This window comes from Eschrichtius robustus, chromosome 7 (genome assembly GCF_028021215.1).
Source record: "Eschrichtius robustus isolate mEscRob2 chromosome 7, mEscRob2.pri, whole genome shotgun sequence".
In the NCBI taxonomy this organism is placed as follows: Eukaryota; Metazoa; Chordata; class Mammalia; order Artiodactyla; family Eschrichtiidae; genus Eschrichtius; species Eschrichtius robustus.
The window spans coordinates 89,361,409-89,388,800 of record NC_090830.1 but is presented as its reverse complement, the minus strand read 5'-3'; the positions used below and the strand labels follow the sequence as shown (position 1 = coordinate 89,388,800).

Genomic DNA, 27,392 nt, shown 5'->3' with positions numbered 1-27,392 from the left:
AGGTGTCTGCCCGAGCCAAAAGCAGGGCTGCCACCTCCATGTTAAAAGCCAGTGGGGGTGGCCTGCTTTCAATCCCTGGTCAGGGAACTGAGATCCTGCAAGCCATGCAGCATGGCCGAAAAAAAAAAACCAAAAAACGGCAATGGTGGGGTGGCGGGGGTGTGGTGCAGGGGGACTCCCTGAAGGCAGTGCCCGCTATCAGTAGGTTCCAGAAATGCCCAGGGTGTTCCTGTAGCATACCTGGCCCAGCTCCTCTTCCCAGGAGGGCCCAGAGGGCGTCTTCATGAATGAGGCAGCACAGACAGGAGGCCTGAGTAGGTATGCAGTAGGGATTTGAGTTTTATTTGGAATCATTAAAAAAAAAAGTTCATAGCAGCATCGGTGGGGTCAGAAGGACCAGAGGGGGTGAGGAGACAAGGGAGGCAGGTGATGGTGGTGGCGGCAGCATGGGAGGACCAGCCTGTGGGCAGCCAGGGGAGGACGTGGGGACCATGGGCAGCCCCATAGGACACACTCCAGGACCAGACACTCCTTGTGCCAGGAGGGTTTGGGGTGTTCCTCAGAGCCTCCGAGCTCACTTGCAGCCCTCTAATCTCCTCCACTCTTGGTCTGGGAGAGAGAGAGACTTTCACACACAGCTCTGGGGCCCCAGCCCTCAGTGGCCACCCTGGGTGGGGTGGGGACAGGTGTCATCTGTGCCTCTCTGCCCTGAGGGGGTCATTCATGAGGAGACCTCACACTCAGGCTCAGGGACCTGCAGGTCAAGAGGCTCCTTTGAGGGCTCTGGAGCCCCAGGAGGGAAGCAGCTTGCCCAGGGACCCCCCGTAACACCAGGAGCCCAGATCCTACCGCCTCAGCCACTTCTTCTCCCACTTTGGCTGCCTCGTCCTCCTGCGAGGGGGCAGGTTGCTGCAGGTCCTCCTGTGGGAAAGCAAAGGGGATGTGGGGCCGGGTGGAGGGCACAGAGTCCCCAGCTCCTTGCAGCCAGGGCCTTGTCATGCTGGCCTCAAAGATGAGCAGAGGCCCTCATCATCTTGCTCTGTGTGGAGGGCTGGAGGTGAGGGAGGTATGAGGGCCAGATTGACCTTGGAGGTGATAGAGCCTCATGTAAGGATTCGCAGCGGGGGCTCTGTCTGATGATGCCAAGGCCTTCTGGGGGTACCAAGTACTCTTGAGCCCAGCTTCACCCCCAAAAGCAGATGCTGAGTCACTGACAGTCCCTGGTTGGGCCTCCTCCATGAGGAAGCCCAGTGAGGTGGGGTGAGCAGTGGCCCCTGAAGCACTAGGCCTGACCCCACCCTCGGTGTTCCTGAATCACATGATCACATACCCTTGTCCTCCTGTGACCCCAAAGAGCCCTAGGAGGAGGGGCATGTTATCACCGTTCACATGGGGACCCTATGCCTAGAGAGGCCAGGTATCCAGCTTAAGGCCTCAGAGCTCAAAGCAGAGAGGCTTGTAGGGATCAGGTCTGGCTTGCTCCAGGCCCAACCCTATCCCAGTAGCATGACTGCCACCCTCTTCCTTTCTCCCTGCCTCCTGGATGGGCACTGGGCTCAGGCTGGTCTGGTTGGAACCAGCAGGGGTTATATGGTCCTCTCCCACTTCCTGTCTCCTTCTACCCACCTACACCCGGCCAGGCGCTTGCCTGAGATGGCGGCCTGCCTGGGGGTGGTCGTGTGAAGCTGGTAGGCTGGGCAAGACTGGGTGATCAGCTTGGACCCTAGTCTCAGCACCTACCTCTGGAGGGTCCTGCCACCTCTCTGTTACCATGGGGCCATCCTGCCCCTTGGTGGACTGGGGCAGCCAGAGTTGGGGCAGGCTCTCCAGGCAAAGGACAGGTGGCCGCCTACCTAGTCCTGCTGCCCCAAGGTGGGTGCATGAGGCCAGTGGCATGAATGGTCAGACAGAATGGCAGTGCTGCATCCTTCTACGGTTCACTGGAGGGTGAGTCATGGCTGGTTTTTGGGTGTCACCAGGAAATGTCTTCCTTGGGGTAGCTCCAGGGGCTCACCAGCCCTCCTCCAAAGTCAGAGAGGAGTGCCCAGGCTTCTGCTCAGAGGTGCAGGGGCAGCCTGGCCCCATCCCAAGGCCTCTTTTGCTGGGGGATGGGGGAGGGAGGGGCCTGGGATCTCCTGGGGTACATTTGGGTCCTGCCCAGGGGCACTGATGATGATGATGTAGTCACCTCCCTTTGTCGGGTGCTCACCATGAGCAAGGCGAAGCTGCTTCACGGGGTCCATTTCCCTGCATCATCACAGCCCAGTGACATGGATACTCTCAGCCCCACCCTCCCCCCACCCCAGGCATTTTACAGCTGAGAAAATGGAGGCCCCGAGAGGTTGAGTAGCTTCCCAAGGTCATACGGCTAGGACGAGGCAGAGCTGGGAACTAGGAGCAAGGGCACCTGCCTGTTCCTAGGATCTGGAGACCTTGTGCTGGCCCTGGAAGCAGACGCCTTGGTGCTGCCCCCAGAGCCAGGGGCAGGGTGACCCCCTACCCTTCCATCCACCCACTCCCTGGAGCAGGGATTCTTAGTGCTGGGTGCCTGGGACTCTACCGGCCCCTCGGGGCCTGTGCCAGGTAGGAGAGCTTTCCAAAGCACAGCCTCGTACAGCTGAGACGGCACATCTCTGGAATAGGAAAACCTCCTGCCCCCAATGCTCCCACCATGATCTCCTGCTCAGAGTCTCTCTTTCAGACCACAGTCTCGGGAGCCAGGCTGCCCAGAGAACTGCAGGCTCACTCAGACTAGCCATGGGACCTTGATTACCATATCTCTCTGGGCCTCATTTCCACACCCTATCTCATGGGATTTTGTGCCAAAGAAATGAGTTAGTACGTGTAAAATGCTTCAAGCAGAGCCTTTCTGTGGTGGGTTCTGGGACAGTTCTCCCCGCCAGCCTCCACCCCCTGGGAGAGCTCCCCTGCTCCTGTGCTCTCTGTTGCCCGGCACGCATGCACGCACACACACACACACACACACGGGCACACCCACACCAGGCACAAGCACGCACACACGCACACTCACGAAGGTGGAGGCAGAGGGTGTGGTCAGAACCCTCACTGTTTTTCCGTCACCAGGGGGCGCTGCTTCCCCGCTCCTCCTTGGAGGAGGAGGCCCTGCCCAGCCAGGCCCGGAGGGAGGCTGGACACAGGGTTGGCGGTGACCTGGCAGCTCTGAGCTGGTGTCCACTGCCCGTGGGAGGCTGCCTGTCACCACTTGGGGCCTTCAGGACCCCGCTTTCGCTAGTGAAATGGGGTGTCTCCTAAATGCTGAGCACCATCAGGAGAATGTGGTTTTGAGCCTCATTCCAGTTGGGCCCCACACAGCTCCGCTCACAGGGGTGGTCGTGAGGATTCCAGGACTTAATGGATGTGACAACACCAAACGCAGACCAGGGCCCCTGAGTCTCCATTACCCTGTATGTCAGCGCGGTGATAATGCCTCCTCCCCAGCTGGCCTCGCTGGGGCCCAGGGGAAAGGATGGGACGGGTCTGAGGGCCAGGCCTGGGGACCAGGTCTCACCTTGTGCACCACTCTGGAGGTGATCGCAATGTTCTCTGCTTCCTCCACGGTCTTGGTGGCCACGGTGTTGACACTGGAGACCACGGCCTCGCTCACAGCGTTGGCGTGCTCCTTGGTCTTCTCAGCCACTGTGGGAGGAATCTGGCTGGCTTTGGCCCTGACCCCACCCCACCCGGGCCTGGCCTTCCCGTCAGGCCAGAGCAGCCCCTTTCCCAGGGCACTCAAAACTCTGGCTCTACTGGAGACCTTAGGCTGTGCCCTTTCTGACTCCAGGGGAGATCTGACGACGATGGGGGCAGCCCACCCTGGGTCTAGCCCCAGATTCTGGAGAAGTCTGGGTCCGTGTACAGCAGGGGGGAAAGGAGGGGCCTGGGCTTGGGCCTTTAGCACCAGGGTGCAAAAGTCCCTGGACGTCCCAGCCTCCATGTCCCCGGGTCCTGGGGCTCCTCACCTGAGGTCACACTCTGCACAACACCTTCCTTGGTCTTGGCTCCTGTGGAGGAAGTGGAGGCATCAGCCCAGTCCCACTCCTGGTGTTGGGAGGGGAGTGGGCCAGGCAAACACACCACAGAACAGCTGGACAAGCTGCAGGGTCAGTGGGAGGTAAGGATGGTGTCTGGGGGCCGGCCATCCTTTCAAAGGCCACTTCCTGCTGTGTCTGGAGGACGGGAACGGATGGGGAGTGGACAGGACAGGATGGGGGGACGAGAGAGACCAGGCCTGAGGTAGGGTCTGGATCTCACGTGGGTACGGCCTGGGCCTCGGAAGCAGCGCAGGACAGGGTCAACGAGAGCTGAGTCATCAGCTCAGCCTCCTCTTTGGAAGGAGCTGATTGGGGTGGGGTGCGCGGGAGGCTGGACAGGACCCTGAGGGTTGGTCTCATCTCGCCTGACGCACCCCTTCCCTCTGGGCGGCGTGGGGACCTGTGGCCTGGCTGCCGAGCACCTGCTTGCTCAGTCCGCGGGGCTCCAGGCTCAGTGCGGCTTCTTAGCCGAGTCAGGGGGCCTGTGGGTGATGCTGGGCGGGGGCGCTGGTGTGCGCTGGTGTGTGCACCTGTGTGCGCACAAACAGGTGTGTCTGAGGGCTAAGTGCCTCCCTTGCTGTCCTGTCCCAGAGGCCCCTGGGGCCCTGAGGAGGCCCAAACAGACCATGGGGTGTGCGGGAGAGCGGCGGTCCTCCAGGGCTGGGAGACCCTTACTCAACTGCCAGGTCCTCATCCCTCTCAAAATGCCTCCCAGGGGCTGGGGGATAAAGTCAGGCCCAGGTAACTGGGCGGCCACCAAGCTGCCCCACCCTGCCAGGCCCTGCCACGCCCAAACTCACCCACATACATGACACCCTCCTTGGTCTTCTCAGCAGCCTCTGTCACCCCCTGCTTGGTCTTCTCCACGGCGCCCACCACACCCTCCTTGGCGATGGAGAAGCCCTTCTTGAAGACGTCCATGGCTGTGGGCAGGGACAGGGGCCTGACTCTCCAGGCGAACTGTGACTGGAGCTGGCTCGAGTGCTGCCGCAGCCGCTGTCCCTGCTGCTGCCTCTTATTGCCGCCAATGAAATATTGATGATACAGCAGCGGCTGATGGGAGCCCAGCCAGCCCAGGGGTGGGGGCGGGGAAGGAGGGAGGGAGGAAGCAGGCTCGCCCCCCTTCTCCCAGGGTCCCCGAGCCCCTGCTGGCTCAACCCTCCCCTCCTGTCCCCTTCCCTCCCTGGAGGGGCCATAGAGGGCCAGACACATCCTTATCCATCACTGCCCTTCATTCATTTGCCACCCTGCGCACCCACAGGGGCGGCCTTGACTGGATGCTCCCAGGCCTGGGGCTGTTGTATCTGTGTACATCTGGGGCAGAGAGGGGTCAGAGTGGGGGGCAGGCACAGAGAGGGGAGGTGCCTCTGTTACCAGCGTCCCAGGTAGGGCAGGGGTCAGGACCAAGCAGGCCTGTCAGGCAAGAGTGGCCAACCTCCCAGACTGGCCTGGGCTACCCAGCTTCTCACCAGCACCATGGATGCCCCCATCCTGGGGCTCGGGCAAGGCCAGGTGGAGGAGCTGGGCCACAAAGAGCTGACCCAGGCCCTGGCGCCAGCTACAGACTGTGTGACCCTAGGACAGCTCCTTTCTCCTTCTGAGCCTCCACCCCTCTGCTGGCTCCCACTGCCCAGTGGAGAGAGACGCTGAGTAGGCACGAGTGCCCCCCACTTCCTGGCCGCCAGCATGGATGGGCAGCAGGTCCCCTGAGACTGATCCGACCGCTTCCTGCCGCCCCACCTCTGTGCTGGTGCGGTTCTCCTGAAGGCCATGGGGACATGCTTGGTGGGGCCACCTCCCCCCGTGTCTCCCACACCCCCAGTGTCCTGGACCCGAGTCCTCCCGGGGCACACAGGAACTGGCCTGCGTTGTTGGCTGCCCCTGTGGGGACCAGGCCGAGGGTGAGGGGGGCCGGACGAGACTCACCGGGTGGGCCGGCCCAGGCCACTTCCTCTCTTTGTTGTCCCCGTGCTTTTTTTTCCTTCTGAGACTTAACTTGAAGACAACGTCACCAGCACTGGCAGTTTCTGGAGTCACCCACAGAGGCTGCGTCCGCCCCAAGCCAGGATGATCCTGACCCTGCTGCTCAGCGTCGGGGGGCCCCTGGGCTGGGGGCTGCTGGGGGCCTGGGCCCAGGCCCCCAGCACCAGGTTCTCCGATCCACACAGCCCCAGGCCACCTGGGGTCTGGACGGCAGAGGCTGAGGACAGGGACCCCGTCAGACGGTAAGGAGGGCCTGGACCTGGGGGAGGAAGTGGTACAGGATCTGAGTCCCAGCTCAGCCAAAGCAGGGACTCTCTGGACTTCAGTTACCCATATGTGAAATGGGCTCATACTATCTATCTGCTGGACCAGCCGTGAGGCTGAATGAGGTGCTAGGTGGCAGGCTCCCTTTTAGGAGGCCACCCCCAGCCGGCCTGGACTGGGTGCCCCAGGGCCCAGCCTAAGGACCACAGGAAGTTCCCCGCCTACCCACGGCAGGGAATGGTCCTGGAGGTTGGACAGGGCGGGAGCACTCTATACCATTGACCACCGGGGTGCTGAGGGGCTGGGGTTCTGGAAGTTTCTAGCTGACCTGGGAGTGGCTCCTATTCTTCGAAGTAAGTCAGTTCTGAAAGCTGAGCCCAGTTGAGGCTGGCCCGGCCTAAGCCATAGAAGACAGATGCTCCTGGGGACTGGATTTGGATCTGAGTGCCCAGGAGGACTGGCACAGGCCCTCAGCCTGGCCCTAACAGTGCCCTAACAGTCGAGCAGTGAGCAGACAGGGTGCCCTGCTCTATTTCAAGAACAAAAAGGAGGCTGTGGCATCCAGCAAGCTCTGCTTCAGCAGCCCTCTGGAAATGGGCAGAATGGTCTTATGACTAGACCAGGACACCCTTTTCCAGTCTTTTTATGTGTCCAGGGCCAGGGATCCTCCTGCTGATAAGGTGCAGGGAATGTGGGTCCCTCCTCAGGGTACCCCTCAGTCAGAGCAGCAGGTGCCATTTATCGGACCCATCTCTGGGCTAGGCATCTTGCCAAGTGTTATCTCAATCCTCCTTACAGCCCCGGTTACAGAGGAGCCTGGGGCTCAGAGAGGCTAAGCAGCTGGCTAAGGTCACACAGCTGAGGAGAGCTAGAACCAGGATCTGAGTCTGACTCTAGAGATCATACTCTGGTCCCAGTCCCAGGGGTGCCTATTCCCCCCTGCCTCCCCCCGCCCAAACCAGACTTGGTTGAGGGCATCTATAAGGATTTGGAGGGTGAGAGGGGCCAATTTACACTCACCCAGAGTCTCCCGTCTGGCTGGCCGAGATTCACCGTCACGTTGGCCTGGCCCAAACCTTCCTGGGACAGTTCTCATACAGCTCTGACACTTCAAGGTGAATGTGTTTGTTAGACACTGGCCCGAAAGCAGATTTGACCAGGGAGAGGCAGGAGGGTGAGAGCAAGCGAGTGTGCACTGCCGCTAGGTGATGGAGGGGCGGGCCATGTGGGAGGAGAGGGGAGAAGCTGGGCCTGGAGAGACCCCCTTTCCTGCCCCATTCCCAGTTCTGCTCGGAGCTGGGAGGTGCAGATGGCTCTTGGTGGGGGAACCCAGTCACCCAGCTCTGATTTCAGGACCAAGGGTCCAGCCTTCCCTCCCCAAAGCCATCAACTCCAAGCCCCTGTCTCTGGGTGGCCGGCCTCCCTCTGACGAAAGGGAGTATGAGGGGCCCAAGTGGCTGGGCAGGAGGTAGGAGATGCTTCTCTTTCTCCCCCACTCCCACCCCGGGGCTGTGGGGAGGGACGGCGTTCCCTTAGCCCCAGGGAGCGTGGGTCTCCGGACTGCTCAAGGCCTGAGGGGGTCACTCAGCCATGGCCTGGTGGCCTCAGTGTGTGCAGGTGTGTGCGCAAGGGTAGCCTGGCCCGGGAACGCCCAGGCAGGAGTCCCAAGCCCTGGTCCCAGAAACCTCCAGGGGGTCCCAGCAGGCCTGCTGGTCTCCTGTCTACAACCCAGAAGCTGCAGGCCCCACAGGTCAAGCCCAGGTTGTCGAGGCCTCTGGAGGGGCTGGTGAGAAAGGAAGGAAGCGCCGCGCAGCTTCCTTGGGCTGATTGCTTCCCGTGTTCCTGTGAGGGGAGAGGCGGAAACGCGGCCCCAGCCCTGCTCCTGCTATGGGGAAGGGGAGGCGAACAGGCTCTCCACAGTCAAGGAGGGGCGCCACACCACCCACGCCACCCGCCACGAGCCTGGCAGGCCCGCCCCCCTGGCTGCCAGAGCCAGGGCCCTGCCCTGCATTTCCCCTCATACCTGTATCCAGGGCCTGGGGGCCAGGGCAGGCCCTGGACACAGACCCAGATAAGACGCTTTGTGGACTTCCCTGGTGGCGCAGTGTCTAAGACTCTGCGCTCCCAACGTAGGGCACCCGGGTTCGATCCCTGGTCAGGGAACTAGATCCCACGTGCATGCCGCAACTAAGAGTTCATATGCCGCAACTAAGGAGCCCGCATGCCGCAACTAAGGAGCCCGCGAGCCCCACCTAAGACCCGGCACAACCAAATAAATAAAAATAAATAAATTTAAAAAAAAAAAAAGACCCTTTGAAAGGAGAAGCTCGAACAAAACAACGTGGTGCTGGATGCCAGGTCTCAGGATGGAGGAGGTACATGGTAGGTGTAGGGTCACCCAGGAGCCCAGGAGCCCAGGAGCCCGTGGGGCTGGGCCCAGTGAGCCAGCAACGTGGGTATTTGGACTTTGTGGGGAAGAGGCTCTTTCTTTGATCCCAGGCTTTCGTGGGGGTGGGGAGAGCAGGAGGTTAGGATGTGGGTTCCTCAGACGCATGAGCACTTCCCAGGCAGGACTGAGCCTGCTGAGGGGACTGAGCCAAGACCCAGGCAAGGTGCCCCATCTCCACATTGCTGTGACAGTACTGCAAGGTCGCCCCTGTTCTCTCCACTTTACACATTGTGAGGCTCAGAGGGGTGGGGTCGCCACCAGGGGCCACACAGCTCCTAAGTGATGGGTCAGGCCCACATCGGCTGGGCTGCAAATCCCAGGTGTCCTCAGTTCTGTCTCCCCTAAGAGGGGTGGGAGTGTAGGAGCCGCTCCTCCCAGCAGCCCAGCTGGCCCCGGTCACCAGCATCAGTGTCTCCACAAGGAGCGTTTGCAACTTTTGCAGCTGGGAGCTTGTGGCCCAGAGGAGTCACGCATATCTCTGGAGGTCACACAGGAGCAGAGTGGAGCCCAGACCGCTGGTCTCCGGTCCACAGCTGTACCTCCTGCACCTATATCTGTTCTCCAAGGCACAGGGCCCTGAGCACTAACCGGGAAGAGCCCCCACTGGCCTGAGCTACGCTCAGGGATGGACACCAAGTGGGCCTTGGGCTCCTCTGTGACTCAGAGACCAAGCCTGGCAAACTTCTCCCATGGAGTCATCACAATCACAGCCGCATCCAGGACCTCAGGGAGCCAGGATGCTAAGAACACAACCTCCTTCCACAGAAGGACTTAAAGGGCAGTTGCAGGTAGGTTTTACTGGCTGGTTAAGAGGCACTTAATTGTCCCAACGGGCCATAGCAGCAGCACATTTATAATTCAGGAGGCTCAGGCTAACAGCCCTTTCCCTGTTGGAGGCTTTCTCTGCCTTCCTCATAGCCTCCCCCCACAGAGGGGCTGGGAGTGGGAGTCTTCTCCACATTTCCAGGACTGGAGGAAGGGCCTTGCTCAAGGTCACCCTGAGTCCAGGGACAGGGAGGGGAGGAGAGCCCAGGCCTCCCAGTTCCTATTAGAAGCTCCAAGGGGGGCAGCAGACTCTTTCCTGCCTGGGGCAGGAGGGCATCAGAAGCCATGTCGGAGGGCATCAGAGGCCATATCAGAGGCCCAGGACAGGCCCAAAGCAGGCTGGAGACCCTCACACTCATTTCTAGGCTGGCACCTGCCTCTCAGTAGACCACTGGGAGATGAGAGTGCCAAGAGGGCCAGGGCCCGAGGCCAGGAGGCAGTGAGAACAATGGGGCACTTCAGCGAGCTGGGCCGGGGGCTCAGTGGACCAGCGAGAAACTGCCAAGAGCCGGAGGAAACCAAAGCAAAGGTCAGGAATGTTCCCAGGGCTTCTGGGCCAGCAGCCTGTACTGTGCCAAGGGAGGGGAGCGTGGGCAGGGAGAACAGCGGCTGCTGGAGCCTGAGGTTTGGGCAGGTCAGGAGAGAAAGTTCCTGGGCAGGAAGGGTGGGCGGCACCGCTTCCAGTTCTAGGAACCCGAGGTGGAAAGTCCCAGTCACTCCCTGCAGGCTGGCCCAGACCCGGTGCTCCCAGGGTACAGGCCTTCTGGACCCTCTGCAGCCGTTCAGAGGGCACGCGAGGAGCAGAACTTTGTTTACAGCGGGTGTTTCTCAGCCTTGCACTATTGACATTGCCAAGTACCCCTGGGGCGAATCCCCTCTCCTCCCAACACACGCCCCGTTGAGAACAACTGGTTTACAGAAATACTTCTCTCTAGGTCTGAGCATGTTCCAGGAATTTCCATGGGGCCCAGGGCGAGGTGCGGGCTGCAGTCGCTGATCCTTGAAACAGTCTGTGCAGGTGGCCACCTTGCCCCCCGGCCCTAACCTCTGGGCCCAGCACTTTCACAGTCCTGTTTCTGTGTTGAGTGCACATCCTTTGCTTCCATCCTGATTTTCACATGTCCCTTTTACCATTTACTAGTCCCTCAGGGATGTACGGGTCGCTTCTGGGTCTCTGTTCCCACTCACTGGCTTGACAAATCTTGTGCTAACGTCCCACTGTTTTCTGGATTGATTTTATTTTTTTGGCCGCACTGCGCCGCTTGTGGGATCTTAGGTCCCAGACCAGGGATTGAACCCGCACCCTCGGCATCGAAAGCACAGAGTCTTAACCACTGGACCACCGGGGAATTCACGTCCCACTGTTTTCATTACTTGGCATTAGAGTCAGTCATAACAGTTAGATGAGGAACTCCTCACTTGTTGTCTTCCAAAATGTTCTTACCTGTTCATCTGCATTTTCTCTTCCAGATGGAAATTATTTTATTTTTAAGTTTCGTTTTTATTAGTTATACACACACATAAGCAGGGCTTAGAAAACTCTGGCATGGTGGGGCAAATCTGGCCCCCCACCAGTTTTGTAAATAAAGTTTTATTAGAACGCAGCCATGCCCATTATTTACATCCTGTCAGTATCTGCTTTCCTGCTACAATGGCCAAATTGAGTAGATGTAACAGAGTCTGTATGTCCTGGAAAGCCTATGCATCCTTTTTCCTCCCTGCACACTTCTGGTTTTCCCTGAAATAAACAACTGTCTTCGTCTTTTGTTTTAGTTTTTTTCCTTTTGCTTAGTTTTCTGTGTCTTTGTCACCATTCAATTCCAAACTCTCAGCTAGTTGTCCACATCTGCTCTCCACCTTCATTCCTGTCAGGTGTTTGACCACCTGTGTCTTCTTGGAGATACCTCTCTCAGAGCCTCCAGCCGTGCTCCAGGCTGGACCATTGCTCACTCACCCCCTGCCTGTCATTGTCCTGGGGTCTCCCTTCACCTCGTTTCTGTGCTGGAACTCCTGTTTCCTGATGCCATGATTTCCTGTTTCTTGGTGTTCTCTCTTGTTTTGGTGGAGCATTTCTGGCACAGTGGTCCTCAATCCTGGGCTGTGCCTTAGAATGACCCAGAGAGCTTTAAAATGCAGAAGACCAGGCCTTAATCCCAGAGAATCTTCTTTAACTGGCCTGGGGTGGGGCCTGTAGGCTCATATTTTTAAAGTGCCACAGGACGCTTCTGATGTGAAGGTTTGATGGCAAGATTGCAAACCACTGCTCTAGTAGCTCCCTGATGAGGGTCCTGGGGAGGGAAATGTTTTGAAATCAATCTGGCTTGTTGAAAATGTCGTTATTTTGTGCTCCTTAAATTGATAGTTAGGCTGGGTATAGGATTCTAAATTGGAAATAATTTTCCTTCAGTATTTTGAAGGTGATTCTCCACTATGTTTTAGTGTCTGGTACTGCTGTTGAGAGGTTCAAGGCTATTCTATTTACTGATGTGTGTGTGTGTGTGTGTGTGAGTGTGTGTGTGTGTGTGGTGGGGAGGGGCTTGATTTTTTTCTCTGGAAAGTGTAGAATCATTCTCATTCCCAGAGTTCCAAAATTTCACAACGATGTGCTTTGCTGTGCGTTTATTTTCATTGTATTGTGGGTAACTGGTGGGCCCTTTGAATCTGAAATTCCACGTCCTTCTCTTCTGGACTATTCATTTGGTTGTTTTCATCAGTGATTCCCTCCCTCTGTTCTCTCCTTCTGGAACTCCTATTGTTTGGATGTTGGATTCCCAACACTGGTCCTCTATTTTTCTGATCTTTTCTGTCCTATTTTCCATCTCTGTTTGCTCTTCTTTTAGGGAAATTTCTTTAACTTTACCCTTTAACTTTTCTATTAAATTTCTTTTGCATTTCTACCATTATAGTTTTAATTTCCAAGGGCTCTTTTTTGTTCTCTCAGTGTTCTGCCCCCATTTTTAAAGTGGCTTCCTTTTCTTGTTTCTTGAATGCAGTAAGTTCTCTTATCAGTCTGGGAATATTAATGCAAATTTGGGGGGAAGTTCTTTTCTCCCTGCACAGTCTTGGTTTTCTCCAAGTTGATTTTCTTACATTTGCTCGTTTTTACCTCCCACTTTTGTAAGAGATTTTCCTCAGGGGTCATTCTTGGATGTCTGCCCGCTTAAGAGTAGAGAGGCTGGGAAGCTGATTGGAAGCTGAGTGGATGGGTGATCTGTTTTGTTATAGGATGCTCTGCTGGGCTAGTTCATTGGGGGGAACCCCTGGTGTCAGTATCTTTAGGTCTTTCCCCTCGAGTGGGGTCATTTTTCTGACAAGCTTTTTCAGTCTGCTGCCAAGAGGGTACATGCAAGCTGCCAGGTTTCTGGGAGCCAAGTGGGAAGGCAGGCTGCGTGGTCTCAGCACTCAAAATAGATATGGTCACTCAATCCCCCTCAACTCACCCCACTGCCATTCCCAGCAGTATCCCTGTGTGATGGTACCTGGTGGGCCTGGGGCAGAGATCAGCTCCAGAGAATTAAATCCCAGCCTGAGAGCCACTCAATCACCAAGGGCCCTGAACATCGCCTCCCAACATCTCACAAATGTGGTCCTTTCTCCCGAAATCTACCACCATGGTCCAGTCAGTCCACGCTGCCAGTATCTCCCACCTAGACCCCTGACACCACCACCTACATCTTGCCCCCTCCCATCCTTTCTGTACCCAGGAACTAGGGTGGCTCTTTCATGTCACCTCCCTGCTTAAGCTCCTCCACGGCTCCCCATGCCTTCAGGATGGAGCCCTGTCCTCAGGGGGCACTCAAGGCCTCCATGGTCTGGCTTCTCCTTACCCCCATCGCCTCTCCTTGGCAGCCCTTTCTGCGCTCCCAGTCTCCGCACCTCAGTGGGGCCACACACCTCTGTCACAGCTTCTGGTGCTTCACCTCACTCCCTCCACATAAGATGCAGCCTAATCATCCCCTCCTCCCCAAAGTCTCCCCAGGTCCTAGCACCTATCACACCATCTGAGATCACCCACTCTCCCTTGGGACCCTGAAGATAAGGTCTGAGCCTCCACATTGGCACTGAGCCGGAGCCCAGCACCCGCTCTCACTAGGTGCTACATCGAACCGAGCCATGGAGGTCATTACCACTTGCAACGCTGGAGAGCTCTGCTCCGAGAGCTGACTGCGTGGGGAAGGGCCCTCTGACCTCTTGCTGAGTGCATCAGCTCTGCCAGCAGACCTGTGAGCTGGGGCTCTGTCAGCAGCAAGCAGCCCTCCACCCCGGATGCGCCGCAGCACACGCTGGTGGAGGGCACAGGAGGCAGGGTGACCTCCCAGGTGTTCAGGATGCCGAGTGTGACCCCCACACCACTCGTTACGACCTCAGTGTGGATGACCTTTTCCACAGAAGGAACTGCTCGGCCTGGCTGCCTTCCCCTACGACTGTTTCAAAGTCCATTTCCACAATGGCCATAATGGGGCACGACCAGAGCAGGCGCCCTCCCCGCAGCCGGGTCTCCAGTGAGGAAGGATGTGGGTGGTAATGGGAATGGGGCAGGCTGCCAGGGCCGCCAGAGCGGGCAGGACAGCAGTGTTCACTGGGCACTTGGGAAGAGCCAGGCACTTGATACTCCTTTGCCCACTTGGAGGAGAGTATTATGATCTCCATCGCATAGATGGGAAACGAAGACTCTCTAAGTGCCTCACTCGAGGTCACACAACCAGAAAATGTGAAGGATTCGAACCCAGGACTCTCCAGCCCCAGCAGCGCCATGCTGCCTCCCTGGCACCAGGAGAAACAGGGAGATCCCTTCCTGACTCTGGTGGTAACTCTGTGACTGGGGGGGGGGGGGGGGCTCCTGAGCCTCTCTGTGCTGACCCGGGGGTGAGGGGTGCTTCCTGGAAGGCCATGGAGCAGGTGCCCTTGCAGGCGGGGTCTGTGGAGCTTTTGCTCTGGAGCAGAGGAATGAATAATGCAGAGCACTCCCTTCTCAGGCTAATGGATCCAGAATCCCCCAGACTGGGTAGGGCAGAGAGGCGGGGGCGGTGGTGGGGGGCGCTCGGCACTGGCTCCCTGCTGACCTCTAGGAAGTGGGGGGCCTGGGTGTGGCTCAGCAGCCCTCTCTTCTGGCTTGTTCTTTTCCAGTAACTGGTGTCCCTACCAGAAGTCCAGGCTGGTCACCTTCGTAGCTGCTTGTAAAACAGAGAAATTCCTCGTCCACTCACAGCAGCCATGTCCACACGGAGCTCCGGACTGCCAGAAAGTGAAAGTCATGTGAGTCGGGGTGCAGCAGGGTGGGCTATTCGTCCAGGCCCTGTGCCGGCTCACCCTAGAGTCGCTGAGCCAGCCGTCTTCCCCCAGGTACCGCGTGGCCCACAAGCCAGTGTACCAGGTCAAGCAGAAGGTGCTGGCCTCCGTGGCGTGGAGGTGCTGCCCGGGCTTTGTGGGACCCGACTGCCAGCACTACGGTAGGGTTCCCTGTGATCCCCCTTCCCCCTTGACCTCTGACCCCAGAGGTCATGCAGACCCTCTGACCTCTGGAGTCAACATCTGATGCTTCTCTGCAGATCCCAGGGCGATCCCTGAGCCTGAAGATCCAGGTGATAGCCTCCAGGAGCCTTGGGATGGGCCAGTTGACTTTGAACCTGGTATGCTGCTTTCCTGGAAGGCACGGGAGGGACAGGCGGGAAGAAAGAACCCATGTGCCTAGGGCTTTTCTCCTCTGATAGGGCAGTGCCATTTCAGGGAAGCTATGTCCCCAGAATCAGCAGGGGTCCCTCTGTGGCCCTGTGTCACCCTGCCCCCACACCAAGGCAGCCAGGTTACAGGGCCCTCAGTGACCTGCCTGCTGGCCAAGCACACACCCCCTTTCCCTTGACCCTATTTTCTGGGAAGGACAGCTTCATCCGGCACCCTCCTTGCCCCCTGAACTGCATAAGCTCCCATATCCTGGGAGAAGGCTCCCCACAGCCCCCCTAACCAGGGCCAGGAAGTCATGCTGTCCCTGGTGATGAGTCAGCACAGCAGAACCACCAAGTGACACCATTTGTGAGGCTTTCAAGGCCGGGCCATAGTTGGGATGCGGAATAAGTTTCATCATGTGGTGAACGCCTATCTATTGACAAGGGCTGACTAGAATGATGTCGAGAAGCCGTGTCCCTGTGACTGAGGAGGAAAGTGTGCCATGGAGGATTAGTCATGTCTGCTGTGGGTTTGGGGGCAGGGTGAGGGCTCACTTGCCATGCATTTGCCCTTCTGGAGTTAAAGGCTTCTAAGCTCCTGCTCAGAGGACATCAGGACACAGCTCCCTGTTTCAATCCCCAAATTTCCTCTCTGCACCTCATGTTTTGCCCAGGCCTGGGAAGTTAGACACTTATGTCTCATGTGTATTCAGGCCACCGGGATGCAGAGATCAGCAACATGGTGGAGCAGCAGGAACGCCGGCTGGGAGATGTCCAGAATGACATTCACCACGTGGCAGACAGCCTTCCAGGCCTATGGAAGGCCCTGGCAAGCAACCTCACAGTGGCAATAACTGAGGCAAATCAGACAGAGCTTGGTGAGTGGCAGGTTCCAGGGTCTGAGGAAGAGCCCAGTCACATCCTAGGGGATGAGTGGGAGGGTAAGCAGGAAGGCCCATACCTCAGAGGCCCCCCCCAGTCGCCCCCTGGGGAGGCTGTCTGCTCCCGAAGGGCTTGTGTAAACACGTGCATCTGTTGTAGAGTTTCCCGGCAGATCCTTGGAGCAAGTGCTACTGCCCCACATCAACACCTTCCTGCAAGGACATCTCAGCCCCATGTGGAGAAGCTTCAACCAAAGCCTGAACAGCCTCTCCCAGGCCATAAGAAACTTATCTCTTGATGTGGAGGCCAACCGACAGGCCCTCCAGAGGGTCCAGGAGAGCTCTGTGGCCAGAGCTGACTTCCAGGATCTTGGTGCCAAATTTGAGACCAAGGTCCAGGAGAACGCCCAGAGGGTGGGCCAGCTACGGCAGGATGTGGAGGGCCATCTGCATGCCCAGCACCTGTCCCTGCACCAGTCCCTCTTGGAGGTCCAGGCCGATGTGGACACCAAGCTGAAGAAGCTCCTTAAGGCCCAGGAGCCCCCGGGGGTCAACGGCAGCCTGGTCCTGGTGGCAGCAGGGGCAGCAGCGAGGCCGGAACCAGAGAGCCTGCAGGCCAGGCTGGGTCAGCTGCAGAGGAACCTCTCTGCACTGCATGTGGCCACTGCCCACAGGGAAGAGGAGTTACAGAGCACCCTCGCAGACATGAAGGCCACCCTGGCCCAGCACGTGGATGAGATCAAGGAGCTGTATTTGGAATCCGATGACACCTACGAACAGATCAGCAAGGTAGAGCGGCAGGTGCAGGAGCTTCAGGTGAACCACACTGCGCTGCGCGAGCTGCGGGTGATCCTGATGGAGAAGTCACTGATCATGGAGGAGAACAAGGAGGACATGGAGCGGCAGCTCCTGGAGCTCAACCTCACCCTCCAGCACCTGCAGGGCGCCCACGCGGACCTCATCAAGTACGTCAAGGACTGCAACTGCCAGAAACTCTACTTTGACCTGGATGTCATCCGGGAGGGCCAGCGGGACACCACGCGTGCCCTGGAAGAGACCCAGGTGAGCCTGGACGAGCGGCGCCAGCGGGACGGCTCTTCCCTGCAGGCCCTGAGCAGCACGGTGGCCGCCCTGTCGCTGGCGGTGGATGCGCACCGGGCGGAGGCCGAGCGGGCGCGGGCCGACGCGGCGCGGCTCCGGAGCCAGCTGCGCACGCTGGGCGGCGAGGTGAGCGCGCTGCGGGCCGCTGAGGCCGAGATGCGACGCGAGATCCGCCGGCTGCACGGCTCCTTCGCGGCCCTGCTGGAGGACGCGCTGCGGCACGAGGCCGTGCTGGCCGCCCTCTTTGGGGAGGAGGTGATGGAAGATATGTCCGAGGAGGCGCCTGACCCGCTGCCCCTGCGCTACGAGCAGATCCGCACCGCCCTGCTGGACGCGGCCAGCGGGCTGCAGGAGCAGGCCCTTGGCTGGGACGCGCTGGCCGCCCGGGTGACAGCCCTGGAACGGGCCTCGGGGACCAGCGGGCAGGCCGAGCGCCTGGAGCCCAATCGGGACGCGTCGCCAGCGGCGGCCGGCGGGCTGGATCTGGCTGGGCTAGCGCGGGAGCTCCAGCGCCTGAGCTCCCACATGGAGCGCGTGGGCCGGTGCTGCGAGGCTTCCTGGGCCTCCTCCTTCAACGGCTCCCTCGAGGGCCTTCGCGAGGAGCTCTCCACCACCGAGCGTGGCTTGAAGCGGCACCAGCGCCTCTTCCACAGCCTCTTTGGGAACTTTCAAGAACTCTTGGTAGCCAACGTCAGCCTGGACTTGGGGAAGCTGCAGGCCATGCTGATCAGGAAAGGGAAGAAGCAGCAGAAAGGTCTGGAAGCTCCCAGGAGGAGGGACCGGAAGCAAGTGGAGTCTTTGGAGGATGCGCATGTCAAAGGGCCGGTGCTCTGGGACGCAGGTGAGTTGCCCAGCTTGGGAAGGAGGCTGGGGGAGTCTAAGACTGTGTTCTCTGCCAACAGAGAACTGTGTTCTCAGCGCTTCTGCCTCAGAGGGGGCCGGGGTGAAAGAGAGCAGGATGACCATCAGTCACCTCTACTCAGGACTGGCTTTGCCCTTAACCCACCTTCTATTTAGGACTAGGGAGGGGCCCCTCAAGCCACCTGGAGTATTAGAAGGTAGAAGTCACATGACTGAACTGTCAGTGAGCAGGCAGAGCCCCACCACGGAGATGTTTGAGGCTCATATATACACCAGTGGTTGCCTGCCACTCTTAACTGTAGAGCAGGGAGGGGGGATGCCTCTCTTTCCTCTATAACCACACCCTCAAATCCCTCCAGCTCAGCTCTTCGCCCGACCCCACTTCACCCCCCATGTTTCTTTAAGCTTTCCCCTGTATACAAGTGAGTGTGTGGATAGGGGCTGGTGTCCTCTGCCATGGGCAGCACGCCACAAGAAGTGAATATAGGGGAAAGCCTCGGGCCCCAAAAGGAGCTCGTTCTGCTAACATAGTGGACCCATGCTGCTGCTCTGAGCCAGGTCCCCCACAATGCCTTTCTTGGGCTTTGCCATGTTGAATCATCACAACAGCCCAATGATGCATTATCACTGCTGCCATCTTACCTGAAACAGCGTTAGTCAGGCAACTGTCCTGCTCACACATCTAGTAAGCGGCACAGAGGAACCCAGTCTGGCTGTCTCTAGGGAGCTGGCTCTTCACCTGTGAAAGGCCCTTGACTGGCCCCTGCAGGGCCCTGGGAAGCTGCCTCTGAGGCTGAAGGGATGAGCAGCCAGCCTTCCCAGCCCCTCCCTGAGTGTGGCCCTGGAAAGTGGACCCCTACACTCTGTGCCTCAAGTGACTCTACCCTGCCAGAGTGGCTGGCCTTGGAGCTACGGCCGCCTCCTCACCCAGACCTGGGCTAAGTACAAGGCCGCCATCTGGGCCGTCCATACCCTCGTGTAGCCTGGCACATGGGCAGTCCAAGGCCTTGCTGAGGATCCCACCGCAAGCCTGCCCTGCTCCCACTCACTCCTCACTATGGCCCTGCAGGCCAGTGTCTCCCCTGGGAGCAGTGGACATAGCACAGGCTCTAAAACCACTTACGTGTCTCAATTTCTTCCTCTGTAAAAGGGAGAACCACTACCTTCATCAAAGGGTTGTCAGGAAGACTAGCAGATACATTTACCAAAAAACCTAGCACAAGGCTTAACATTGAGTAGAAACCAGTTAATGTTTCCCCATTTCTCCAGCATTTTCAGGGCTGAGGCTGTATCTACCTACACTCTTACATCTTTTTCTCTCTTGTGAGTGGTGCAAGGCCTCAGCTGCCTGATAGTTTAGGTATCTGGGTTTACCACTGCAATATTTTGTTATTTAAAAAAATTTTTTTCCTTAGAAGTAAAAATTTCCCCTTGTTTGTCTTACGGGAAGGCCAAAGGGCTTGACTCCGGCCCTGCAGGGAAGCCCGCTCTCAGTGCGCCTGCTGGCAAATCAGTGAAGGACAACCCTTCCACCAAGGAGCACGTCGAGCCACTGGCTGGCCGGGGCGCTCCACAGAGGGCGCGCTAGTCCGGCCTTGCTTCGGCGGGGTGAGTGCGCCACCTCCTGGGTGCTGGGGGAACTGCAGAGCCAGTCTTTCTCACACAGATGGGAAAGCTATTCTGAACTAATTCTCAGAAAATCTTCCAGAACTAGAGAAAAGCAAAATTTTGTCATTCATTCACGAGGATGCTGTTGGACTGGGAGCCAAAGAGCGGGGGCTCTAGTTCTGGGACCTAAGTCACTAACCGCTATGCAAATTGCTCCTCTTTTAGGCCTTGGTTTCATCCCCTGAGAAGTAGGGAGCTTGGTCTCAACAGAGAGGGGTTGGGGGGGCACACAGAGAGCCCACAGCTTGAGGGAGCAACAAGGGAGAACGTGAGGAACATGACCTCATCAGTGCTGAGGCCAGTGTCATGGCCGGAGCCCAGTGGGACTCAGCCTTCCCATCTCATCTCCTGGCCAGGCGGTCAGGCAGCCCTGCTGGCTCCTTCCTCTACACTGAGCGGCTTTTCTGGCTCCAGGCCTGTGCGTGGGCCTGGCGGGCCGCTCGCCTGTGTTCTCTGTTTCATTCTCCTTAGATTGGCTAAAGTGCTTCAGGTGGGAAGAGCACCAGAAGTCAGGAGATCCACAGCTCCCAGCTTGGTCATGTGTGTCGTCTGGAGCAAGCTTTCCCTTTCTGGGACTGCTTCCCCCTCTGTAATCCCAGGGCTCTGAGCAACATTTTGAAAACATTAAAATGACCAGCTTGAAAAGACTTTTCTTCCCTGGTCCCACCTGCTTTTTCCTTCTCTCTCTAGGGTCCTGTGCTAAACATCCAGTAGGAGCTACCCTTCATTCCTTAATTATCTCACCAGGGTTAGCATTACTACTTTGCGGATAGGTAATATTTTCTCTCTTTCCCCTGGTATCTCAAGATCCCTAGCAGGTGGCAGGAATCTGGGAGTCAGAGACCTGGGTTCCAGTCTCAGCCTGCCATTGATAAGCCATCTAGCCTTGGATGCCAGTTAAGCATGCAAGACTCAAAGTCTCCTCAATCAGGGTACTTACCTCTCAAGGATGTTGGAAAGAAGGATCAAACAAGAAAGTGCTTTGTTAAAATGTACACCAGTAGAGACAACAGACTTGTATTTTCCTTTCTCTCAACTAGTGAAATACTGAGAATTGGCCAGTTAGCTCCCAAGATACATTGCTATTGGGAATATCTGGGTTATCTAGAAATAGGACCTATTTCTAATGTTAAGAAGGTGAGGAAGGCAGGTCTCGGTACAATTTTCCACCCGAGGGAGTGAGGGGCTGAGTCACTAACACTTTCCTCCTGCATTCCAGGCTCCCGTGTGGCCTTCTACGCCAGCTTTTCAGAAGGGACAGATGCTCTGCAGACAGTGAAGTTCAACACTACTTACATCAACATCGGCAACAGCTACTTCCCTGAACATGGCTATTTTCGAGCCTCTGAGCGTGGGGTCTATCTATTTGCAGTGAGCATTGAATTCGGCCCAGGGCCAGGCACCGGGCAGCTGGTGTTTGGAGGTCACCGTCGGACCCCTGTCTATACCACCGAGGAGCAGAGGGGTGGGAGCCCAGCAATGACCTTTGCCATGGCTGAGCTGCAGAAGGGTGAGAGAGTATGGTTTGAGCTAACCCAGGGATCAATAATGAAGAGAAGCCCTCCAGGCACTGCATTCGGGGGCTTCCTGATATTCAAGACTTGAGTACCAGGCACAGCTCTGACCAGACACTGTGGACTTATCCAGCTCACCTTGGCCTGGGGCTCAGGCCAAGGTTGGTCTGGAGACCATCCAATTGGTCTAGCTCTTCCCTGGAAACCTTCTGCAAAGACAACGTGGTATTTGTGGCCTCCCTCTAGACGCACTGGGTCTGGCTGTTTCTTAACGAAGAGAAGGACTGGAATGCTTCTCTCCGGGCAGGACCTGGTCCGGGGACATGTGAACCTTGGGCTGGCGTGCCTTCCGAGGCAGCATGGCTTGGATTCCAGCTCTTGGCCGTACCCTGTGTTCTATAGCTTCTTTGGTGTTTTGCTCCTCCTGTGGTTGGAAACTTCCATATAACACTTTAAACCTTTCTCCTGCTTCCTCTTCTCCTTCATCTTATGCTAGAAAATCATTCTTCCCTAGAAAGAATATGTTTAAATGGAAGTGACATTTTGGACAATATTGGAGGCCAGTCTCCACCCACTGCAGGGCAGTAGGAGAAAGCCAACCTGTTTTGGTATCTGTCAGTCAAAAATGGAGACAAAGACCTGGTTGAGCTAACCAAGGGAAACAAACTTAGTATCTTTTCCTTAGTTTCAGTCCTTCCTTGAATTTATCTGTAACTTTAATTTTACTTCTTTTTCTCCTTGCCTCATGCAGGGTAAAGGCTAAGACATGCCAAACACAAACTGTGTATAGCCTTCACCTTTTTTGCTTCCTCCAATAGCTTATGACCACCCTAGTTCTTATTAGCATTTCTAACCAGGAAGGGAGCTGAGGGAAGAGAAGGAAGACTGTAAAAATCTCCCTCAACAATTATCAACTTTGGAATAAAGTGAAGTCCTTCAGATCTCTGCCTGGTTTGCAGAGCAAACCAGGATGGCAAGCAAAAATATTTGGTAAAGTAGATAGAAATTCGGGACAAAATCAAACTATTTGGTATGTGATTTTCATTACTGCAGGCCATATGTGACTTCACAATTCCAGTTAATCCTACATAAAACACTCAGAGGCTTCCACAGTATCCACAAGAATACTGGATTAGACAGTACAGCTTAGAGTTGTGGTTATTCCTAAAATATCAATATATGGTTTTCAAAAAATTACAGGCCCTGATGCAAACAGGCTTGAGAAAGCAGTCATCTACTTGTCAGGAAACATTTTTATTTTGGTAGTAGGTATTCAGTATTTGTTGAATATACCTCTCTCCGTAAGAAAATCAGATTGGTCTGGGTGATGAAAAAGGACAGAGTTGGTTGTCAGGGTTCCCAGCCCTTCTCATTGTTTCCTTGGGCTCATGGATTCAAATAATTGTCCCTTAGAATTTATTTACCACTAAGCTTGGTGTGCTTGAGATGCTAAAATATTTGTGTTAAAAGGAACAATATGCCAGGCCACTCTGCCACTGACGGTTTGACCTTGGGGTAAATCACAACCTCTCTTGAACGTTTCCATCTGTAGTATGAGGTGGTTAGTCTAACAGCTCTAAGTATCCTGGTATTTTATTTTCTTGACCACAGGTTTGGCTCTTGCCTACCTGCCCTTCCCTCTGGCCAGGGCCTCCTACGCAGTACAGCTCAGCTACAAGACCAATCCTAACCCAAGGCGTGATGTATCTGGGCCACTCCTGAGCAAAGGTTGGAAAGCCAGTACCAAGTCATCCTTGCTGCTAGAAAGACAATGCTGTGTCTTCTTTCTGCTCAGTTCTGCTATTACTGGTCAGGCTGTGCTGATGACTAAATGGAAACGTGCGGGTAATACAGTCTTCTCATTTAAGACTTTCATTTGGAATTTACTGCATATAATAAGCAGAGTGAATTGATCTCCTCTATAAGGGGCACATGTCCTGCAACCCTCATATGGCTGGTGCTATTCAATAGGGAGGTTATAAATGAAAGTGCTAACTGGTAAACTGCCAGCAGCATGGATAAGTCACTCCAGAATTTTCTGGGGTGAGAACTAGAGAGACAACAGTTCTTTTAAATAGGGTGCTTTCAATGCAAATTTCACAAAACCTTAATATCAAGTTTAAGTGTAAATTTTCTGTTTAAACACTTCAATAATTAGGACCCCAGATTAACAAGAATTCTGAAGTTCATTTGATAGATTTCTTATCTCCATTAATATCTCTGGGTGGAGAATCTGTTTGAGTGCCCCCCCCCAAGTAGACCCCCCATTACCCAGGCCAATGTTAAAACACCCTTCACTTGTGGCATCCAGAACAAGACAATGACTGAGCACAGAGTGGTATCAGACTTTCCCAAACCCGATGGAAAAAAAATACACACAAAAATACTCCAAAATATCATTGAAAAACAAGAAAGAGTACCATAAGCAGGTCAGGAAATTTTAGTAATTCCTGGAAAACAGGAAGTAGAAGGGAGCAAGTGGAAAATGAAACAGCAATAGGAAATCATAACTCAAAACATTTGAGAGATGGGAGTGATTTCAGGGGAGCCCCAAACTCAAACTCAGCCCCTAACACACCTGGAGGGGTCCGTGGAGGAGAGGCAGTCAAGGCAGTGGGCAGTCAGTCCCAGCTGCCCCTTGTCTGAGCTAAGCAGCCAGCAGCAGTGGCCTCTGTTTTGAGCTACAGCAGTGCCCGTCAACCCCGAGCTCTCAGTTACAGGGCAGCTACTGACACTTGGAGGTAAGAACTCCCACACCCAGAAGACACATGTAACCTTATCACAATCAAGACTCCCAGGAGTGAATCTAGAGCTGTGTCTCCACAAACTAGTACCTGTCAAAATAACTCCTTATTTCAGAAACACCGTGAAGAGGATATATGGTCTATAAAAAGTGCTTCTCAAAACTCCCCTTTCCTCTCATGCTCTGAAGCTCCTCTGGTCTCCTGTGATGTTTCTCTCGAAAACATCACAAACTCCTCTCCCAGCTCTAGCCTGAGCACCATTCCTCTATCCTCCTTCATCAATAAAGTTCCCCCAAACCTGGCCCAACAATGACAAAACTGTTTTCTGGGGAAGGGGAAAGGTAAACAAGCAGAGTGAGGAAAGCCTGAATCCTCTTGAGTAGGTAAGAAGAGAGGAAAGGATTACTTACTTTTGCTCTAACAGCTAGTCCTATCACTCCTTGATAAAAACAGGAAGCTGAGGAACACAGAACTGGGGTGAGCAGGAGTTGACGAATACACAAATGAGCAACTACCCCAAACTGCTAAACATTTGTGGAAAACTAGTCTCATGGACAAGAGGTTCCAAGCTGAAAACTTTGGAATATATAAATCTCTAGAAACAATACAGGAAACTGGAAATGTAAATTGATTATTTGCCACCCAGATCCTGGTTTCCAAATATCATCCTTCCTAAAAGGAACCAAAGTGCCTTGGAGAAATGGCTGACTCAATGGCAGGGGCAAGGAAAGTACCAGATGAGCTTGGAACATCTTCATGTTCCCCAAAGTAAGAAGTGCTCAAAAATGGGCACGTGTCAAAAGGACTCAGGCGCCACCTTGATGAACTCCCAGTAGCCAAGTCTAGGTCAATTTGAGCATCAAAACAAAAAATGACCTAATAGACCATAACTTATTGAACAAGAGTCCATACTGATAATAAAAAATAAACGAGAACAGAAGACTTATTCCTTGTAGCAGAATGCCAATTAATAAATGTAAATGTAATAATGGAATCAGAAAATCACCACTTTGTAAACCAATGATTCACATAGAAGTTATCAATGGATGCTAAAACACAGTCTCAAAGTATCTCTTGTAATATACTAATTACAAAGGGAAAACAGTAACTTCACAGTAGGGAAACTAGGTATCACCTTAAACAAACAATCGACAACGACACCATCAGTAACCAGACACACTGATGCTGTGGCGTCCTGGTGGGATGCCCTGAGGGCACAAACATCATGTCCACAAAATCACTGGCCTTTACTCTAGAAAATGTTGGTATCGAAAGAGACAAAGCTGGAGAACTGTTTCAGATTAAAGGAGAATAAGGAGACAGGACACCTAAATGCAATGCAAGATTCTAGGCAGACTCTGGACCAGGAAAATGTGCTCAAGGACTTTACTGGAACAACTAGCAAAACTTGAATAAGGTCTGCAGACTATGGTATTGCTGATAATTGTTATGGTATAAATGTTAACTTTCCTGATTTTGAAAATTGTACACAATTGGTTATGTTAATTACCTGAAGAATTCAGGGATAAAGAGGCATGAGCTCTGTAATTTACTCCAACTAGTGCAGAAAAAAGTATGTGTATGTATGTGTTTGTACATAGACATTCCCAAGATGAGCCTTTGTAACTCTTGCATACACACAGAATGACAAAGCAATTGTGACAAAATGTAAGTTTATGAATCTGGATGAAGGGTAAATGGCATTCTTTATACTATTTTTGCAACTTTTCTGGAAGTTTGAAATTTTTTCAAAATACAAATAAAGTTAAAATAAAATCTGGTTGTTGAAATAAAAACACTCAGCAGGTGGGCTGAAAAGCACAAGGCAGGATGAAACAAACATATGAAAGACATGTTAAGAAATATGGAAGCAACATCCACGGGACCTAATATTTGTCTAATAGCAGTTCTAGAAAGAGGAAAGTAAAAAGGGAAGGGAAGACAGTAGAGAAGTGATGGAAGAAAAGTTCCCAGATCTAAGGAAAGATTAAAAGGACCCAATTAGTACTAAGTAACAGAATGAATGTATCTAGACATGGCAAGTTTAAACTTCAAAACATCAAAAACAAAATTTAAATTCTATGTTTCTTGAATGAAAAAAATAAGTTAAACTAAAAAGGACTGAATTAGACACATATCAGACTTCTTACTGGCCACAGGGATGCTGGAAGATCACAGAGTAGAATCTTCAGAGTTAGATTCTCTCTTCAACCTAACTACTAGCCAAGTATGAAGACAGAATCAAGTAATAAAAATTACTTTTAAAGTGTTCAATTCAAATGCTTTTCCCAACAGTGTTGGTCTTTTCTTTTTTTGCCAGAGCCTTTCCATTCTTTCTTTTAGTGTTTTTCAACACTTATTTGGACTTTAGTCATACAGGAGAGCAACAGAGAACAGAGCAGCAGCTGTGCTTCAACCTGATTCTAAAGTTGCTTTCAAAAAAGACTCCTCCCCTAAAAAAAACGCCCAAGTTCTTTCTTTGTCTAGCTTAAAAATACTTTCAATATAAGAATTTCATATTGACTTCTAAACAATGGTAACATTTCAGGTTCCCTGGATAAAATCTAGGCCATGACATTTTTCCCAGAACTAGAACAAAAAATTTCACCATTTGTATGGAAACACAAAAGACCCCGAATAGCCAAAGCAATCTTTTTTTTTTAATTTTTATTTATTTATTTATTTTTTATTTATTTATGGCTGTGTTGGGTCTTCGTTTCTGTGCGAGGGCTTTCTCTAGTTGTGGCAAGTGGGGACCACTCTTCATCACGGTGCGCAGGCCTCTCACTATCGCGGCCTCTCTTGTTGCGGAGCACAGGCTCCAGACGCACAGGCTCAGTAATTGTGGCTCACGGGCCTAGTTGCTCTGCAGCATGTGGGATCTTCCCAGACCAGGGTTCGAACCCATGTCCCCTGCATTGGCAGGCAGATTCTCAACCACTGCGCCACCAGGGAAGCCCGCCAAAGCAATCTTGAGGAAGAAAAACGGAGCTGGAGGAATCAGGCTCCCAGACTTCAGACTATACTACAAAGTTACAGTAATCAAGACAGTATGGTACTAGCACAAAAACAGAAATATAGATCAGTGGAACAGGATAGAAAGCCCAGAGATAAACCCACGCACATATGTCACCTTATCTTCGATAAAGGAGGCAAGAATATACAATGGAGAAAAGATAGCCTCTTCAATAAGTGGTGCTGGGAAAACTGGACAGCTACATGTAAAAGAATGAAATTAGAATACTGCCTAACACCACACACAAAAATAAACTCAAAATGGATTAAAGACCTAAATGTAAGGCCAGACACTATCAAACTCTTAGAGGAAAACATAGGCAGAACACTCTATGACATAAATCACAGCAAGATCCTTTTTGACCCACTTCC

General features: G+C 54.1%; 2 protein-coding genes across 2 annotated transcripts; one reads left to right on the top strand and one right to left on the bottom strand.

Annotated features, from left to right (window-relative positions):
- Positions 1–439: 439 nt before the first annotated feature.
- Positions 440–5,007, bottom strand: SNCG (synuclein gamma). Its single transcript, XM_068548918.1, has 5 exons — positions 4,853–5,007; positions 3,981–4,022; positions 3,530–3,657; positions 850–921; positions 440–609 (listed from the first exon to the last, which is right to left on the bottom strand). Exons 1-5 carry the CDS (start codon positions 4,971–4,973, stop codon positions 589–591), a joined length of 384 nt encoding a protein of 127 aa, XP_068405019.1. The 5' UTR covers positions 4,974–5,007; the 3' UTR covers positions 440–588.
- A 1,112-nt stretch (positions 5,008–6,119) lies between these two features.
- MMRN2 (multimerin 2) lies at positions 6,120–25,703 on the top strand. The gene is made up of 7 exons (XM_068548015.1): positions 6,120–6,277; positions 14,701–14,829; positions 14,917–15,023; positions 15,123–15,203; positions 15,950–16,114; positions 16,278–18,059; positions 20,967–25,703. Exons 1-7 carry the CDS (start codon positions 6,120–6,122, stop codon positions 21,350–21,352), a joined length of 2,808 nt encoding a protein of 935 aa, XP_068404116.1. The 3' UTR covers positions 21,353–25,703.
- The last annotated feature ends 1,689 nt before the right edge of the window (positions 25,704–27,392 follow it).

What these genes read in the sequence shown, in the direction of transcription:
- MMRN2 (XM_068548015.1), top strand. Translation starts at nt 6,120, where the DNA reads ATGATCCTGACCCTGCTGCTCAGCGTCGGGGGGCCCCTGGGCTGGGGG. An exon ending in GACAGGGACCCCGTCAGACG is followed by an intron (nt 6,278 to 14,700) that starts GTAAGGAGGGCC and finishes GTTCTTTTCCAG; the next exon opens with TAACTGGTGTCCCTACCAGA. An exon ending in GCCAGTTGACTTTGAACCTG is followed by an intron (nt 15,204 to 15,949) that starts GTATGCTGCTTT and finishes ATGTGTATTCAG; the next exon opens with GCCACCGGGATGCAGAGATC.
- SNCG (XM_068548918.1), bottom strand. Translation starts at nt 4,973, where the DNA reads ATGGACGTCTTCAAGAAGGGCTTCTCCATCGCCAAGGAGGGTGTGGTG. An exon ending in GGAGGGTGTCATGTATGTGG is followed by an intron (nt 4,023 to 4,852) that starts GTGAGTTTGGGC and finishes CTTCCTCCACAG; the next exon opens with GAGCCAAGACCAAGGAAGGT. An exon ending in GAGAAGAAGTGGCTGAGGCG is followed by an intron (nt 610 to 849) that starts GTAGGATCTGGG and finishes TCTCTCTCCCAG; the next exon opens with ACCAAGAGTGGAGGAGATTA.